Source organism: Carcharodon carcharias, chromosome 1 (genome assembly GCF_017639515.1).
Source record: "Carcharodon carcharias isolate sCarCar2 chromosome 1, sCarCar2.pri, whole genome shotgun sequence".
NCBI lineage: Eukaryota > Metazoa > Chordata > Chondrichthyes > Lamniformes > Lamnidae > Carcharodon > Carcharodon carcharias.
In genome coordinates, this window is record NC_054467.1 from 42,901,864 (window position 1) to 42,918,500 (window position 16,637).

The 16,637-nt window shown below is 42.3% G+C and overlaps 1 protein-coding gene across 8 annotated transcripts in view; it reads right to left on the bottom strand.

Moving 5' to 3' along the window:
- The window catches only part of kiaa1109 (KIAA1109 ortholog), a 527,093-nt gene that overhangs the window by 290,017 nt on the left and 220,439 nt on the right, over positions 1-16,637 (bottom strand). For all 8 annotated transcript variants that reach the window (XR_005944164.1, XM_041196895.1, XM_041196846.1 and 5 more), the window contains exon 23: positions 5,235-5,363. Coding sequence is in view for 7 of the 8 variants with exons in the window: in XM_041196895.1 (XP_041052829.1) it covers positions 5,235-5,363 (129 nt within the window). In the remaining variant the exon portion in view is untranslated. The remainder of the gene's footprint in view (positions 1-5,234; positions 5,364-16,637) is intronic.

Genomic DNA, 16,637 nt, shown 5'->3' on the forward strand with positions numbered 1-16,637 from the left:
TTGTTGTTGACATCTTTAGAAGATCTGCTTCTATCACTGCTTGTTTGTCCCTACAACCACACCAACCCCTCCACTTCTCTCTCTCTCTCTCTCCGCCCCCCACCGCCCACCCCCCCAACACACCTTAAACCAGCTTATATTTCAACTCTTTCTTGGACTCGAACTCAAGTTCTGTCGAAGGGTCATGAGGACTCGAAACGTCAACTCTTTTCTTCTCCGCCAATGCTGCCAGACCTGCTGAGTTTTTCCAGGTAATTCTGTTTTTGTTCCGGTTCATCACAATCTCTTTTGCTCCAGCCCAGGTGATGTCCCTTTCTTGGAGGTCTTCCTTAAATGTACTTTGCCATGTCTTCTTTGGCTGGGCCCGTCTCCTTTTTCTACCTGGTTGTGTCCATTCTACTGCCACTCTGGCAGCATATCCAGGAGGCAAAATACATGTCCTGCCAGTCTCAGGTCTCTCTTCATCACAATGTCCGGCAGGCACCTCTGACTAGTCTTCTGTAGCACTTCTTTGTTGATATTGTCTCTCCATGTGATGCCCATGATTTTACATAGGCAGCGCTGGTGACAGACTTCCAACTTACATCACAAGATTGCAGATGATACTACAATAGGCATAAAGAGTCGCAGCTTCATGGCCATGTTGACGATGTGGATGCCCAGACCATGTGGAGCTGCTGGAAGACCGGTGCTGCTTTGTTTATTCATGTCAATCTCTACATCACCCTCCCAGGAGATGTTGCTTCCTGGGTAGGGGAAGTGGTCGATGTCCACGACGTTCCGTTGCCTGATGGTGATGGAAGGGCCTTGTTGCCATCCGGTCATCACTGTCCTGGTCTTCTCACACCTGATGTATAGACCAACCTTGGTGCCGCTGCTCTCAAAACCGGGGGTCATTTCTTGCAGCACGCATGATTCTTTGGCAGACAAGGTGATGTCGCCTGCGGAATCCAGGTCCGTCGAGGGCAAGGGCACATTAGACAGTTTCTGGCAGCACTCTCCAACAGATATGAAGTACTCCTGAGGTCAGGTAACATCAAGGAGCAGTGAGAAATCTTCAACAAAAGGAGTTAAGCAGGGTGCAGAATTTGGGCAGAGGAGAGGAACAAACAAAGAATGATAATTCACTGACTCATCGTGAAAGTTAATTAATGAAAGAAATTATGTGAAGATCAGGAGGGACCAGAAAAAGAACGTTGAGCAAAGGACGAGAAGAGGATGAGAAGTACAGAAGACTGGATAAAGTCGTAAAGAAGAGCTGCAGGAGATACAGATGAGGATGGATAGAGTTAAAAGGCAGGAAGGCACGAAAGCAGCAATTCAGAATGACACCATGGGCAGAATTTTGCCCATGGTGCGTGGGATCAGTGGGGGCAGTTGGGAAGCTGACCACTGCCCACGATCGACAGCACACTAAAATTTCATGCTGGTGGGCCAATTAAGGCCTGCCCAGCAAATGGCAGTGCTCAGCGCTAACTGGGCGGGTGGGGGAAGGAGGGTGAGCAGGCCTGGCACAAACTTCACACATGTGCACGAGAGGGCACTGAATAATCTCCCTGAGGCATGGAGCTGCCTCAGGGAGGTGAAGAGATATTTAAAAAATAATAGAGCAGAAAAATGTAGTAAAACATGTCCCCTCATATGACTCTGTCACATGAGCAGGGACATGTTTTCAATTGATAAATAAAATTTTTATTTTATTTGTATTTGCTAATGGAAACCTCATCCCGCCCCTAGACGAGGCTCCCAAAAAAATGCAAAGGCCGTTTGGCCTTTTAGCCTGCCTGCTAACCATTAGGTTGAACGGGCACTGAAGAATTAACTTCATTTGATAATTTAATGGCCTGAATAAGCCTTCTAATTGCTGGCGGGCGTGCTGCCAGCTCCGGTGCGCGCCTGCCGACCGAACTATCGCGCGACTACACGTTGACGTCAACATGCTCTGCCGACGTCATCCTGTGTCATTTCATGCTCGGTCGGGTCGGACGCGTGCCCGCCCGCCGAGCTAAAAATTCTGGCCCAAGGTGCTATACAGGATTGCATGAGAGCTGACTGGAGCAAGAAGCAACACACTGCGTCAATCAAAGGCAAGAACGGTAGAACACTATGGACAGGCAAGGAGCTGGAGGCGAGATGGGTGGGACACTTTCGGGTGATCTTCAATTAGCCTAACCCCAGCTCCATATTCGAATTCAATGACTGCACCACACCTCAACAGATGAGTATCAACCTGTGAAAAATTGCCACATCAGAGGTCCAATGAGCCATCAAGAACCTGAACAACAACAAGGCAACTGGAATCAACAAGTTACAGGCGCAGCTTTGAAAGATGGCAAGAACACAGTCACAACAGAGCTCATGGACCTGTTCAACAAGATCTGGACTGCGGAGAACGTCCTGGGTGTCTAGAAGCAAGCAGTAATCATCCAGCTGCCAAAGGGGAACCTCAGAGACTGCAACAACTGGAAAGGCATAATACTGCTGTCAGTACCTGGCAATCTCTTCAGCACAATGCTCCTCAACAGATTGAAAGCAGAAGTAGGTGGTACACTTCATGAAGAGCAGGCAGTTTCTGGGGTGGCAGATCATGCAGCAAGCAGATCTTTACACTCAAGAACATCAGAGCAGAGCCTAGTGTATCAGAAGCCACGTTATCAACTTCATTGATTTCAAGAAGACTTTTGATAGCAGCCATTGGCAGTCACTCTAGTACATCGCAAGATAGTACAGCATCCCAGAGCAGCATATTAACATCTTCAAAGCCTTATACTGCGACTCACTGATGTGTCAAGATCAGCGTGAACACCACAGGCTCCTTCAACATCATCACAGGAATACAGTAAGGTTGCATAATCTCCCTGGAAGGCGATGGTGGGTGCAGACTTCAGCAAGTTTATACAGACAAAAATATGAAATCAAAATTTCTAGGTACAAACTCCTGTACCATAGTAAACATGAAATGGCAGTGATGCTGTCAAGCACATCAAGTAAAATACAATGAATTATTTTCCTTCCTCATGAATCAATTACATTATTTGCACTGGAGAAATTTCCACAATTAACCATAAACTAATGTTTTAACAAATCAGAAACTACTTCGCCAGATCACACTATTGACTGGTTAGAATCCCAATGTTTAAACTCACCAACATAAAAATAAGGAAGTTTGCTGAAAAGAATAGTTTGCACTTAGATGCCTTTTTTAAGTTTTCTGGAACACTTGGAAAATCCAAAAAATTCTTAGCAACAAAAACTCAACTGATTAATCTAAATATAATCTAAAATTAGATTTTGTTCTGCATCTGTCCGAACACTTATGGATGTAGGCTCACTTGTCAATTTAGAACTCTTAAGATCAAGTGCCTAGGGATCTTTTAATAATTGCCAATTAATTTCCACATTTATAGGTACGCCACTAATGAAAGGTTATAGTGGAGACATCAATAGAGGATCGCAAGCAATCTCTTCATAGTAATTTGCAATCCAAATTTTTGTTTTATAAATATCTATCTCAATATTACCTTGTGGACTAAAATACTGTACAACAGTGGAAATGTTAAATTGGGTCACTTGATTTAAGGTCAAGCCACAAGTGAGTCCTGTTCTCAACTGTAACAGCTCACAGGGGTGTAAGAGATATCAAACACTAACCTAAAGCTTTACTTACTACAGGCTATATTTAATGTAGTTGAGAGTTTAACCCACTTATTCTATATCTAATATAATGTGATTTGCTATATTTTAAAATTATTACCCTGGTAGGATTGTCAAATTAACTTTCAAGAAAAACATTCTAAAGTCACTTTGTACCAAAATTAAAAATACTTCTGAATACACATCTAGAAAAGCAAAGAATATTTAAAAATTGTTACAGTTAACTTTGATCATGGATAGTTCTTGGAAGTAGTGTAGAAATCTGTTGGGAGTGAATAAATTCAACAAAACTGAAGAAGTTGAGAAAGGTAAGTGAGTGCCAAGACACAGTATTGGTACTATGATTCATCATGCAGCGTCTGATCTCAGTCATGCTGTCATAGAGAGGTATAGAGCAAAGGCCATTAACTTCGCCCCAAAGAAAGTAAAATTGAAAGGATGGTAACACTGACATTTGTCAATGGCTGGTAATGTAACAGCGTGAGAAAAAAATCTCCAACTCATCTTCTTGCCCAAGGTGGCTAATTGGCACAGATATATTCCAGGAAGTAAGGTGGGAAGGGAGGAAGAGAAGAAAATAAATATTCCTTCAAAAATTGAAGGAAGTTTCACAAGTTGAACAGTATTTTTTTGCATTTACTAGCTTCTTTTGGTGACTTTAGTTGAGAGTTACATGATAAATCCTTTCATTCATATTAGATGTTCTAAGAGATCCAAATTTGAGCATGCAGATTCAATCCCCAAAAGTACAAACCAATACAAAGTTGTACACAATCACCATTTATTAATATTAATAAACTGATGTGATGTAGAAGTTACAATAGTGGCCTGTATGGACAAACAGAAACATTCCATTCATGCTGTGGGGCAACTAACAAGTGGATTTGAAATAAGGTTAAGGTGGCATTTTGGAAATAACTTTAAATAATGTGGAGAAAGACTATGATGAATATATTCTTAACTCAGCCAGTGTGCCCATCTTTTGCTGTGTCTATGTCAAGCAGAATGAATGATCTAAAATTGAGTTTTTCCAAGCATGTATGTTCAATGAGGCAGCAGTGGCATAGTAGTATTGTCACTAATTAGCATTCCAGTGACCTAGGGTAATGCTCTGGGGACCGGGGTTCGAATCCCACCATGGCAGATGGTGAAATTTGAATTAAAAGTCTTAACCACTGATGATTACCACAAAAACCCATCTGGTTCACTAATATTGTTTAGGCCTACATGTGACTCCAGACCCACAGCAATGTGGTTGACTCTTGAATGCCCTCTGAACAAGGGCAATTAGGGATGGGTAATAAATGCTGGCCTAGCCACAGACGCCCACATCTCATGAACGAACAAAAGAAAAGAAACTGAAACAGTTTATAAATGGCACCGATGTTGCAGCATCCCCTCTATTTCAATTATTAGCATCATACCTAATATTAATTCTTGCACTAACACCGCTATTAAGATATAATTATCGCTCAATTGAAATTACGCTTCTCTATGTACAAAATTGCACTTTTAAAATAAGCTGATTAAAAGCATACATTACAGAATAATATAGCTTAGTGACATTTCTATTTCCTTACCTTTAATTCACAGAAACGTTGATCAACACCATGTTGACATAAGACAACAGATTTGGGCCTTTCCAATTCATATTCTTGACACATCACGTGAAAGATGAATGTCTGTCCCCACTCTAGCAGAGTGGCCAGCTACAGAAAATAAAGACATCGCAAACTTTGTTGGAGTGCACGTTAAAGAATGGAAAGTCCAAGAATATGACTTTATAACCTAATGCCATTCTCCTGCCTTTTCCCCATACCCTTGCACATTGTTTCTACTCAAATAATCATCCAATGCCCTCTTGAATGCCTTGAATGAGCTTGCCTCCACCACACTTCCAGGCACTGCTTTTCAGACTCAAAACACTAGCTCTGAAAAACTTTTTTTCGAACAAACCATTTGTTTCTTTTGCAAATCACTTCAAATCTGTGTCCTCTCATTCTCAATCCTTTCATGAGTAGGAGCAGTTTCTCCCTATCTACTCTATCCAGCCCCCTCACGATTTTGAACACCTCTATCAAATCTCCACTTAGCCTTCTCCTCTCCAAGGAGAACGCTCCCAAGTCTCTCTAATCTATCTTCGTAACTGAAGTTTCTCATCCCTGGAACCATTCTTGTAAACCTCTTCTGCACTCTCTCCAATGTGTTCACATCCTTCCTTTAGTGTGGTGCCCAGAATTGTACACAATACTCCAGCTGATCTCTAACTGGTCTCATATATAAGCTCAACATAACCTCCTTGCTCTTGTACTCTATGCCCTTATTAATAAAGCCCAGAATACCGTATGCTTTATTAACTGATCTCTCCACCTGTCCTGAAGATAGAATGTAGCAAATTAGCTTGATCTATTCCACACCATTTCCTTGGTTATGTGAAAAAAGTACAAATTATTCCTCAAGTAAATGATACTAGCCTTTTGATGCTAGGTGAGTTTTCACAAAGTCATAGAATGATAGCAGCATAGAAGTAGGCTACTCAGCCTGTCATGTCTGTACCTAGCTGTCTACAAGGGCAACTGGGATAACACCAACCCCCTGCCCTTTTCTGTAAAGTGAGGTGCGGGGGGAGAGAGAAGGAGGAAGGATCCAGTTGTTGTGGTCCACATGGGTATCAATGACAAAGGTAGGATTAAGAAAAATTCTGCCAAGGCAGTATGACCAGAGAGGGGCTAAATTAAAAAGAACCACAAAGGTAATAAGCTCTGGATTACTACCTGAGCCACAAGTAAATTGGCATAAGGTAAATAAGATGAGAGTTGAATGCATGGCTAAAAGTTGTACATGGAAGAAATGGGCTTTTAATCATGGGACACTGGCACCAACACAAGGGAGGGGGGGGCTCTACGGCTGGGAGGGTCTTCCTTTGAACTGTGCTGGGACACTGTCCTGCGAAATCGTATAACCAATCGTATAGCTGTACAGAGGGGGAAGGAATTGCATGAGAGGCAATTTGGAAAGGCAACGAGAAAGGACAAGGCAATAGTGCAGGCTAATGACAGGGGTAATGATAACCAGTAAGATAAAAGCAAAATACTGCAGATGCTGGAAATCTGAAACAAAAACAGAAAATGCTGGAAAAAGCTCAGCAGGTCTGGCAGCATCTCTGGAGAGAGAAAGAGTTAATGTTTTGAGTCTGTATGACCATTCTTCAGAGCTATGAAGAATCTTGTGGATGGTATACACTGCTGCTATTGTGCATTGGTGGCAGAGGGGGTGAAAGTTTACGGACGTGGTGCCAATCAAGCGGGCTGCTTTGTCCTGGACAGTGTCAAGCTTTTTGAATGTTGTGGGAGCTGCACTCGTCCAGGCAAGTGGGGAGTATTCCATCACACTCCTGATTTGTGCCTTGTCGATGGCGGACAGGCTTTGGGGAGTCAGGAGGCGAGTTACTCATCGCATGAATCCTAGCCTCTGTCCTGCTCTTGTAGCCACAGTATTTATATGACTAGTCCAGTTCAGTTTTTGGTCAATGGTAACCCCCAGGAAGTTGATAGTGGGGGATTCAGTGATGGTAATGCCATTGAACGCCAAGGGGCGATGGTTAGATTCTCTCTTGTTGGAGGTGGTCATTACCTGGCAGTTGTGTGGTGCAAATGTTATTTGCCACTTGTCAGCCCAAGCCTGGATATTGTCCAGGTCTTGCTGCATTTGGACCTGGGCTGTTTCAGTATTTGAAGAGTTGCAAATGGTGCTGAACATTGTGCAATCATCAGCAAACATCCCCATTTCAGACCTTATGATGGAAGGAAGGTCCTTAATGAAGAAGCTGAAGATGGTTGAGCCGAGGACACAACCTGAGGAACTCCTGATGTCCTGGAGCTGAGATGACTGACTTCCAACAACCACAACCATCTTCCTTTGTGCTATGTATGACTCCAACCAGTGGAATGTTTTCCCTGATTCCCATTGACTCCAGTTTTGCTTGGGCTCCTTGATGCTACACTTGGTCAAATGCAGCCTTGATGTCAAGAGCACTCTCACTTCATGTCGTGAGTTCAGCTCTTTTATCCAGGTTTGAACCAAGGCTGTAATGAGGTCAGGAGCTGAGTGGCCCTGGCGGAACCCAAGCTGGGTGTCAGTGAGCAGGTTATTACTAAGCAAGTGTCGCTTGATAGCACTGTTGATGACCCCTTCCATTACTTTACGATGATCGAGTAATTGGGGCAGTAATTGGCTAGGTTGGATTTGTCCTGCTTTTTGTGTACAGGACATACCTGGGCAATTTTCCACATAGCCGGATAGATGCCAATTTTGTAGCTGTACTGGAACAGCTTGGCTAGCATTCTGGTGCACAGGTCTTCAGTACTATTGCCAGAAAACAGTCAGGGCCCATAGCCTTTGCACAATCCTGTGTCTTGAGCCATTTCTTGATATCACGTGGAGTGAATCGAATTAGTTGAAGACTGGCATCTGTGATGCTGGCGATCTCCAGAGAAGGCCAAGATGGATCATCCACTCGGCACTTCTGGACGAATCAAATTGGCAAAAATAGCCTTGAGGATGAGTTCATAGTGCATTTGGGACAAGGAACAGGATATTTTATACCTGGTAAAGTGTAATGAGACAGGATTAAAGATCTCATAATAAAGGATCCTCGAGGCAAGAGGGATCATAGCATGGTTGAATTTGACATCCAGTTTTAGGGTGAGAAACCTGAGTCTGCAACTATTATCTTAAACTCAAATAAAGGCAATTACAAGGGTATGAAGACAGTTGGTAAAGTGGACTGGGAAAATAGGTTAAAAGATAAGATGGTAAGAGAAGTAATGACTGCCATTTAGAGATACTTCATAATATATTCTTTTGGGAAAGAAAGGCCCCATGAGAAGGATGTACCATCAGTCAAATTGAAAAAGGTGTACAATGCTGCAAAGATTAGTGGAAGGCCAGAAGACTGGGAAAATTTTAGAAACCGACAATAGATGACTTAAAAAAAAAGGTGAAATTAAAATGAGAGTAAACTAGCAAGGAATATAAAAACAGGCAGTAAGACTTTCTACAAGTATATTGTACGTTTCAGGATGATGACAGAAAAGGACTATAGGCAATCCAGAGTAAAAATAATTAACTGGACAAGACCTGACTTTGATGGGGCAAGAACAGAGCTGGGCAGATAGACTGGAACAAAAGATTGGCAGGAAAAACTAACAGAACAATGGGCTACCTTCAAAAAAGAATTGATTCAGGCACAATCAAGGTATATTCCATCGAAAGGGAAAGGCAGAGCAAACAAATCCAGAGCTCCCTGGATGAAAAAGAGATTGAAATTAAGATAAAGAAGAAAAAGTGCGCTTATGGCAGGTGTCAGGCAGAAAATACAATTGAGAACCAAGAAGAAGACAGAAGGTTCAGAGGGGAGGTGAAAAAGCATATTAGAGAAGCGAAGAGGGATTATGAGAAAAGACTGGCAGCCAACATAAAGGGGAATCCCAAAGTCTTCTACAGGCATATAAATAGTAAAAGGGTGATAAAAGGAGTAGGGCCGATTAGGGAATTTGCACATAGACGAAGGGGCCATGGCTGAGGTATTAAATGAATATTTTGCATTCATCTTTGCCGGGGAGGTGGGAGTTGCCCAGGTTGTGGTGGCAGACGAGGAAACTCTGAAACTGGACAAGGCACTGGGACTGGATGAGATGCATCCAAGGATATTGAAGGAAGTGAGAGTAGAAATTGCAGGAGCACTGGCCATAATCTTTCAGTCTTCCCTAGACTTGGGGGAGGTGCCAGAAAACTGGAGAACTGAAAACATTAAGCCCTTGTTCAAAAAAGGTTGTAAGGATAAGCTCAGCAATTACAGTCCAGTCAGTTTGGCTTCAGTGATGGGCAATATTTTAGAATCAATTATTCATTATAGCATTAGTAGTCACATGGATAAATATGGGTTGATAAGGGAGAGCTGGCATGGATTTCTAAAGGGAAAATTGTGTTTAACTACCTTGCTGGAGTTTTTTGAAGAGGTAACAGAAAAAAGTCAATGAGGGTAATGCTGCTGATGTGGTGTACATGGACTTCAAAAAGGCATTTGACACAGTGCCACACAACCGACTTGTGAGAAAAGTTTTTGCTCATGGAATAAACGGGACAGTAGCATTGTTGATATAAAATTGGCTGAAAAATAGGAAGCAGAGAGTAACAGTCGATGGATGTTTTTCAGGCTGGAGGAAGGTTTGCAGTGGAGTTCCCCAGGGGTCGGTATTGGGATCCTTGCATTTCCTGATATATATTAATGATCTAGATCTTGGTGTGCAGGCGACAATTTCAAAGTTTGTGGATGATACGAAGCTTGGGAGTGTTGTGAACTGCAAGGAGAACAGTGTGGAACTTCTAAGAGGACATAGACAAGTTGGTGGAGTGGGTAGATAGGTGGCAGATGAAGTTCAATGCAGAGAAGTGTGAGGTGATGCATTCCGGTATGAAGAACATGGGCAGATAATATAAAATAAGGGGTGGAATTTTGAAAGGGTTGCAGGAGCAGAAAGACTTGGGTGTATACGTGCATAGATCATTGAAGGTGGCAGACAGGTGAAGAGAGCAGTTAATAAAGCATACGGTATCCTGGGCTTTATTAATAGGGGCATAGGGTATAAGAGCAGGAAGGATATTTTGAATTTATATAAGAGCCTCATTATACCTCAGCTGGAGTATTGTGTACAGTTCTGGGCATCAAATTATAGGAAGGATGTGGACACATTGGGGAAAGTGCAGAAGAGGTTTACAAGAATGGTCCCAGGGGTTGGAAACTTCAGCAATGAGGATAGATTGGAGAAGTTTTCCTTGAAGAGGAGAAGGCTGAGAGGAGCCTTGATTGAAGTTTTCAAAATCATGAGGGGGCTGGACAGAGTAGATAGGGAGAAGCTGTTTCCACTCATAAAAGGATCAAGAATGAGAGGATACAGATTTAAAATGTTTTGCAGAAGAAGCAAATATGACATGAGAAAAGACTTTTTCATATGAGTGGTTCAGGTCTGGAATGCACTGCCTGGAAGTGTGGTGGAGGCAGGTTCAAGAGGGCATTAGATGATTATTTGAATAGAAACGAGGTGCAGGGGTATGCAGAAAAAGTAGGGCAATGGCACTAGGTCATAATGTTCATTTGGAGAGCTGGTGCAGACACAATGGGTCAAATGGCCTCCTTCTGTGCCATTAAGATTCTGTGATCCTGTGTTACATAAAGAGAAAGAGAGGGGAAGCAGTGCCATAGTGGTATTGTCACTGGACTAGTAATCCAGAGACCCAGGGTAACGCTCTGGGGCCAAAGTTCACATCCCAACAGATCGTGAAATTTGAATTTGATTTAAAAAAAAGTCTAATAATGACCATGAAACCATTGTTGGTTGGCATAAAAACCCATCTGTCCTTGAGGAAGGAAATCCGCCACCCTTACCTGGTCTGGCCCATATATGACTCCAGACCCACAGCAATGTAGTTGACTCTTAAGTGCCCTCTGAAATGACCTAGCAATAAATGCTGGCCTATCCAATGATGCCCTCATCCCACAAACAAATAAAAACAATAAAGTAAACATTCAGAGAAGATGAGACTGGGGAATTAACAATGCGAAACAAGGAAATGGCAGAGGCTTTGAACAAGTATTTTGTATCTGTCTTCATGGTAGAAGACACAAAAAACTCCCAAGAATAGTAGAAAGTCGAGGGCCTGTAAAGGAAGAATTTAAAACAATTACTATCACCAGAAAAAAGTACCAGGAAAACTAATGGGACTAAAGGCTAACAGTCCCCTGGACCTAATGGTCTGCACCCTAGGGTCTTAAACAAAGTGGCTGAAAAGATAATGTATGCATCGGTTGTTCTCTTCCAAAAATTTCCTAGATTTAGGAAAGGCCCGTGCGAATTGGAAAACTGTAAATATAATACCACTATTCAAGAAAGGAGGGAGACAGAAAGCAGGCAACTATAGGCTAGTTAGCCTAACATCCGTCAATGGAAAAATGCTGGAATCCATTATTAAGAAAGTAGTAGTAGGGCATTTAGAAAACTATAATAAAATCAAGCAGAGTCAACATGGTTTAATGAAAAGAAAATAGCATTTGACAAATTTTCTTTGAGAATGTTACAAGCAAGATAGATAATGGGGAACCAGATGATGTAGAGTACTTGAATTTCCTAAAGCCATTCAATAAGGTGCCACAAAATGTACTATACAAGAACTCATGCTAAAGATAATATATTAGCATGGATCAAAGAGTGGTTGGCAAACTGTAATTCATGGAGTGCCGCAGGGGTCAGTGCTGAGGCCTCAACTATTTACAATATATGTCAATGACTTGGAAGAAGGGACAGACTGCATTGTAACCAAATTTGTTGACAATGCAAAGAAAGATTGGAAAGCAAGTTGTGAGGAGGGCAGCAAGAGTCTGCAAAAGGATATAGGTAGTGAGTGAGCAAAAAATTGGCAAATGGAGTATAATGTGATTGACTCTTAAAAATGCCCTCTGAACAAGAGCAATTAGGTTTGGGCAATAAATACTGGCCTAGCCAGTGACGCCCACATCCCACGAGCAAGTAATAAAAAAAGGACTGCAGAACGCTGTGGTACAGGGTGATCTGGGTGGCCTTGTACATAACTCAAAGTCAGCTTGCAGGTACAGCAAGTAATTTGGAAGGCAAATGAAATGGTGGCCTTTTATTGCAATGGGATTGGAGTATAAAAGCCTTGCTATTGCTGTACAAGTCATTGATTGGAAAACACCTAGAGCCTTGTGCACAGTTTTGATCTCCTTATTTAAAGAGAGATATACTTGGATTGGAGGCAGTTCAGAGAAGGTTCACTAGACTGATTCCTGGGATGAAGGAGTTGTCTTATGAGGAATGGTTAGGCAGATTGGGCCTATACTTATTGGAGTTTAGAAGAATAAGAGGTGATCTTATTGAAACATATAAGATTGAGGGGGCTTGACAGGGTAGATGCTGAGAGGATGTTTCCCCTCATGAAGTTAATCTAGAACAAGGGGTCTCCCATTTAAGATAGCGATAAGGAGAAATGTCTTCTCTTCAAAGAGTTGTTAATCTTTGGAATTCTCTACCCCAGAGCAGTCATTGTCTAACTCAGCTTTAAATATATTCAGATTTTTGATTTATAAGGAAGTCAAGGGTTATGATGGGGGTGAGGCGGGGCAGGAGGGGGGGGGAGCAGGCAGGAAAATGGAGATAAAACCACAATCAGACCAGCCATGGTCTTAATGAATGGAGGAGTAAGCTCAGAGAGCCAACTCACCTACTGTTGCTCCTATTTCTTATTCTATCTCCACCACCCTTTTATCATGTCATTATTCCTGCCTTCTGCCCTATCACAGACATTCCTAGTTTTCTCCCCCCCTCCTCCACCCACCACCCCTTTTTTCCCTGCCGATGCTAAAAACCTGCTTAAAAACTGTTACCTCTCTACCTAGTCCTGGTGAAGGATCATCAGCCTGAGATGTTAATTCTGTTCCTCTCTCTCCACAGATCCTGTCTGACCCGTTGAAACACCACCAGCATTTTCTGTTTTTATCTATAAGCGTGCTTATATTAAAATTGCAACTGTATGAGTTACTTGTAAAGTTACTTGACAAGAGGTAGAGTACGCTTCACCCAAATTACTGCATTCTTCATCAGGTAGAGAGTTAGGGCAAACACATAGCAACCTCTACTGCCTTCTACCTGCTGCTATTTAATAAAAATCAAAGCAACAAGTTGCAGCAATTAATCACGAGAGACCACCTACAAACAATCTAAATTGTGGCACACCAACAGCGTTGATTAATCTGCTACAGTTCACTTGCGATCTGATAAGTAAAATTGATTGTGACAGATATATACATCACAAAAGCCAACCAGCCTGCTGCATGCCGTCAATTTTTTTCCTAAACCAGATTAGTTAGCAAGGACTACTACATTTAAAAAATAAAAATGCAGCAAACATGTATCAATTTATTTTCTCTGCAGTTTCTTCATATTCAGGTTTCCTCTAAAATTCTTCCAGAAACATTGATCTTTTTGATTATACATGAAGTCAGCAGAAAATTCTATAAAGCAATAAACTTGCCTTCAAAAAATTTCCTTCACCTTGTTTTCCATAAAAGATCAAATAAGCAATGAAATTAGAATGGAGGCAAGAGGAGTATAATGTAAAATCTCCCTTTATGATTTCAGTTTGAATTCCTTCCTAGTCCTTTCTACTTTATTTTACTTTTGACATCCAACACTGCTCACAATTCCACATTGCGAAGAGAACCAATTAATCTGCTCTTAGCTGTTTGCAACTGGCCACCAAGTGATGAAAAGTGATTTAATATGACATACTTTATGCACACACGCTAAAAAGGAATCATTGAGGGAGCTTAGAATATGAAAACAAACTAATTACACTTTGGCTTTTGAATGTGAACAGATCAGCATTTGCAAATTAATGGGAGTGTGTACTGTAAAATTTACTGCTTAAAAGATTTTAATTTCATACCACACATGATATGTCAGGATTTCACCATTGTGGCATACACTATTTGAACAACAAATAAAAGATTCAAAAATAAAAACAAAAAACCGCAGATGCTGGAAATCCAAAACAAAAATGTCACGAGGACTCGAAACGTCAACTCTTTTCTTCTCCGCCGATGCTGCCAGACCTGCTGAGTTTTTCCAAATAAAAGATTCAGTTGTTCGTAAAAAACACTTGCTACACAAGATTTCTGAAGGCACCCAGAACTGCAGCACACACAAGATAATTGACATTGACAGAAATATTGGGTTTTAAAAGATCAACCTTTGTGAGAATGGAAATCAAATTTCAAAACGTGATTGAAATAAGTCTGTGAGATGTACATTAGAAAAGTAAAGCATTTAAAGGATAAGTTCAGTCTACAATTAAAATTAATTCTGACCGAACTATCGGCAATTGCATAGAAGCAAAATACTGCGGATGCCGGAAATCTGAAACAACCACAGGAAATGCTGGAAAAACTCAGCAGGTCTGACAGCAGCTGTGGAGAGAGAAACAGAGTTGACATATTGAGCCCATATGACCCTTCTTCAAAGCTACAAAGAAGTAGAAATGTGGTGAAATTTATGCAGGTGAAGCTTAATAGAAGGCCAGCGACAAGTGGGGGCAAAGGAGAAATTGACAAAGATGTCATGAACAAAAGGAGAGTTAATGGTGGTGGTTAAGGGATAGAAAAGGTGCTGATAGTGGCAAAGGTAAGAAAGCAGAATGTGATAATAGCAGAAGGCGGGTAAGCAATCTGAAAAGAATAATATCAACAAGTAACAGATGGCCCTTGTGGGGCGGGGGGGGGGGGTTGAAAAGAAGGATCAAAAATGGAAAAGAAGGGGGACTAAAAAGGGAATAAAACAATGAATAAATGAATAAAAATAAAAATAAGTGGACAAAAAATAAAGATGAATTTTGAAAAAAGGGGTGAGGTAGGAGGGGAGAGTTCATGGTTTGAAATTGTTGAACTCGATGTTAAGTCCGGAAGGCTGTAAAGTGCCTAATCAGAAGATGGGATGCTGTTCCTCCAGTTTGCATTTAGCTTCACTGGCATACTGCAGCAGGCCAAAGATAGACATGTGGACATGAGAGCAGGATGATGTATTGAAATGTCAAGCAACAGGAAGGTCTGGGTCATGCGCTTGTGGACAGACCAAAGGTGTTCCGCAAAGCAGTCACCCAGTCTGCGTTTGGTCTCCCCAAGGTAAAGGAGACCGCATTGGGAGCAGCAAATGCAGTAGATCAAATTGAAGGAGGAGCAAGTGAAGCGCTGCTTCATCTTAAAGGAGTGTTTGGGCCTTTGGACGGTAAGGAGGGAGGAGGTAAAGGGGCAGGTGTTGCACCTTCTGCAATTTCATGGGAAGGTGCCATGGAAAGGGGATGAGATGTTAGAGGTGATGGAGGAGTGGACCAGGGTATCCCAGAGGGAGCGATCCCTACGGAATGCTGACAAGGGGGGTGGGGGGGCGATGAGGGGAAGATGTGTTTGGTGCTGGCATCATGCTGGAGTTGGTGGAAATAGTGGAGGATGATCCTTTGAATGCAGAGTCTAGTGGGGTGAAAAGTGAAGACAAGGGGGACTCTATCATGGTTCTGGGAGGGAGGGAAAGGTGTGAGGGCAGAGGTGCAGGAGATGGGTAAGACATGGTTGAGGGCCCTGTCAACCAGTGGTTGGGATACCTTGGTTAAGGAAGAAGGAAGACATGTTAGTAGCGCGTTTTTGGAAAGCGGCATCTTCAGAACAGACCTCTCGCAACATTCTGCATTCAAAGGATCATCCTCCGCCATTTCCACCAACTCCAGCAGGATGCCACCATCAAACACATCTTCCCCACACTCTCCCGTCAGCATTCCATAGGGACCATTCCCTCTGGGGCACCCTGGTCCACTCCTCCATCACCCCCAACACCTCACTCCCCTACCACGGCACCTTGCCATGAAGTTGCAGAAGGTGCAACACTGCCCCTTTAACTCCTTTCTCCTCACCATCCAAGGGCCCAAACATTCCTTTCAGGTGAAGCAGCGTTTCACTTGCACCTCCTTCAATTTGGTCTACTGTATTCACTGCTCCCAATGCGGTCTCCTCTACATTGGGGAAACCAAGCGCAGACTAGGTGACCACTTTGCAGAACACCTTCAGTCTGTCTGCAAGCTTGACCCAGACCTTCCTGTTGCTTGCCATTTCGACACACCATCCTACTCTCATGCCTGTCCTTGGCCTGCTGCAATGTTCTAGTGAAGCCCAATGTAAACTGGAGGAACAACACCTCATCTTCTGATTAGGCACTTTACAGCCTTCCAGACTTAACATTGAGTTCAACAGCTTCAGACCATGAACCCTCTTCCTCTATCTTCACCCATTTTTTAAAAATTCATCTTTATTTTTTATCCAATTATTTTTTATTTTTATTCATTGTTTTATCCCCTTTATCCTC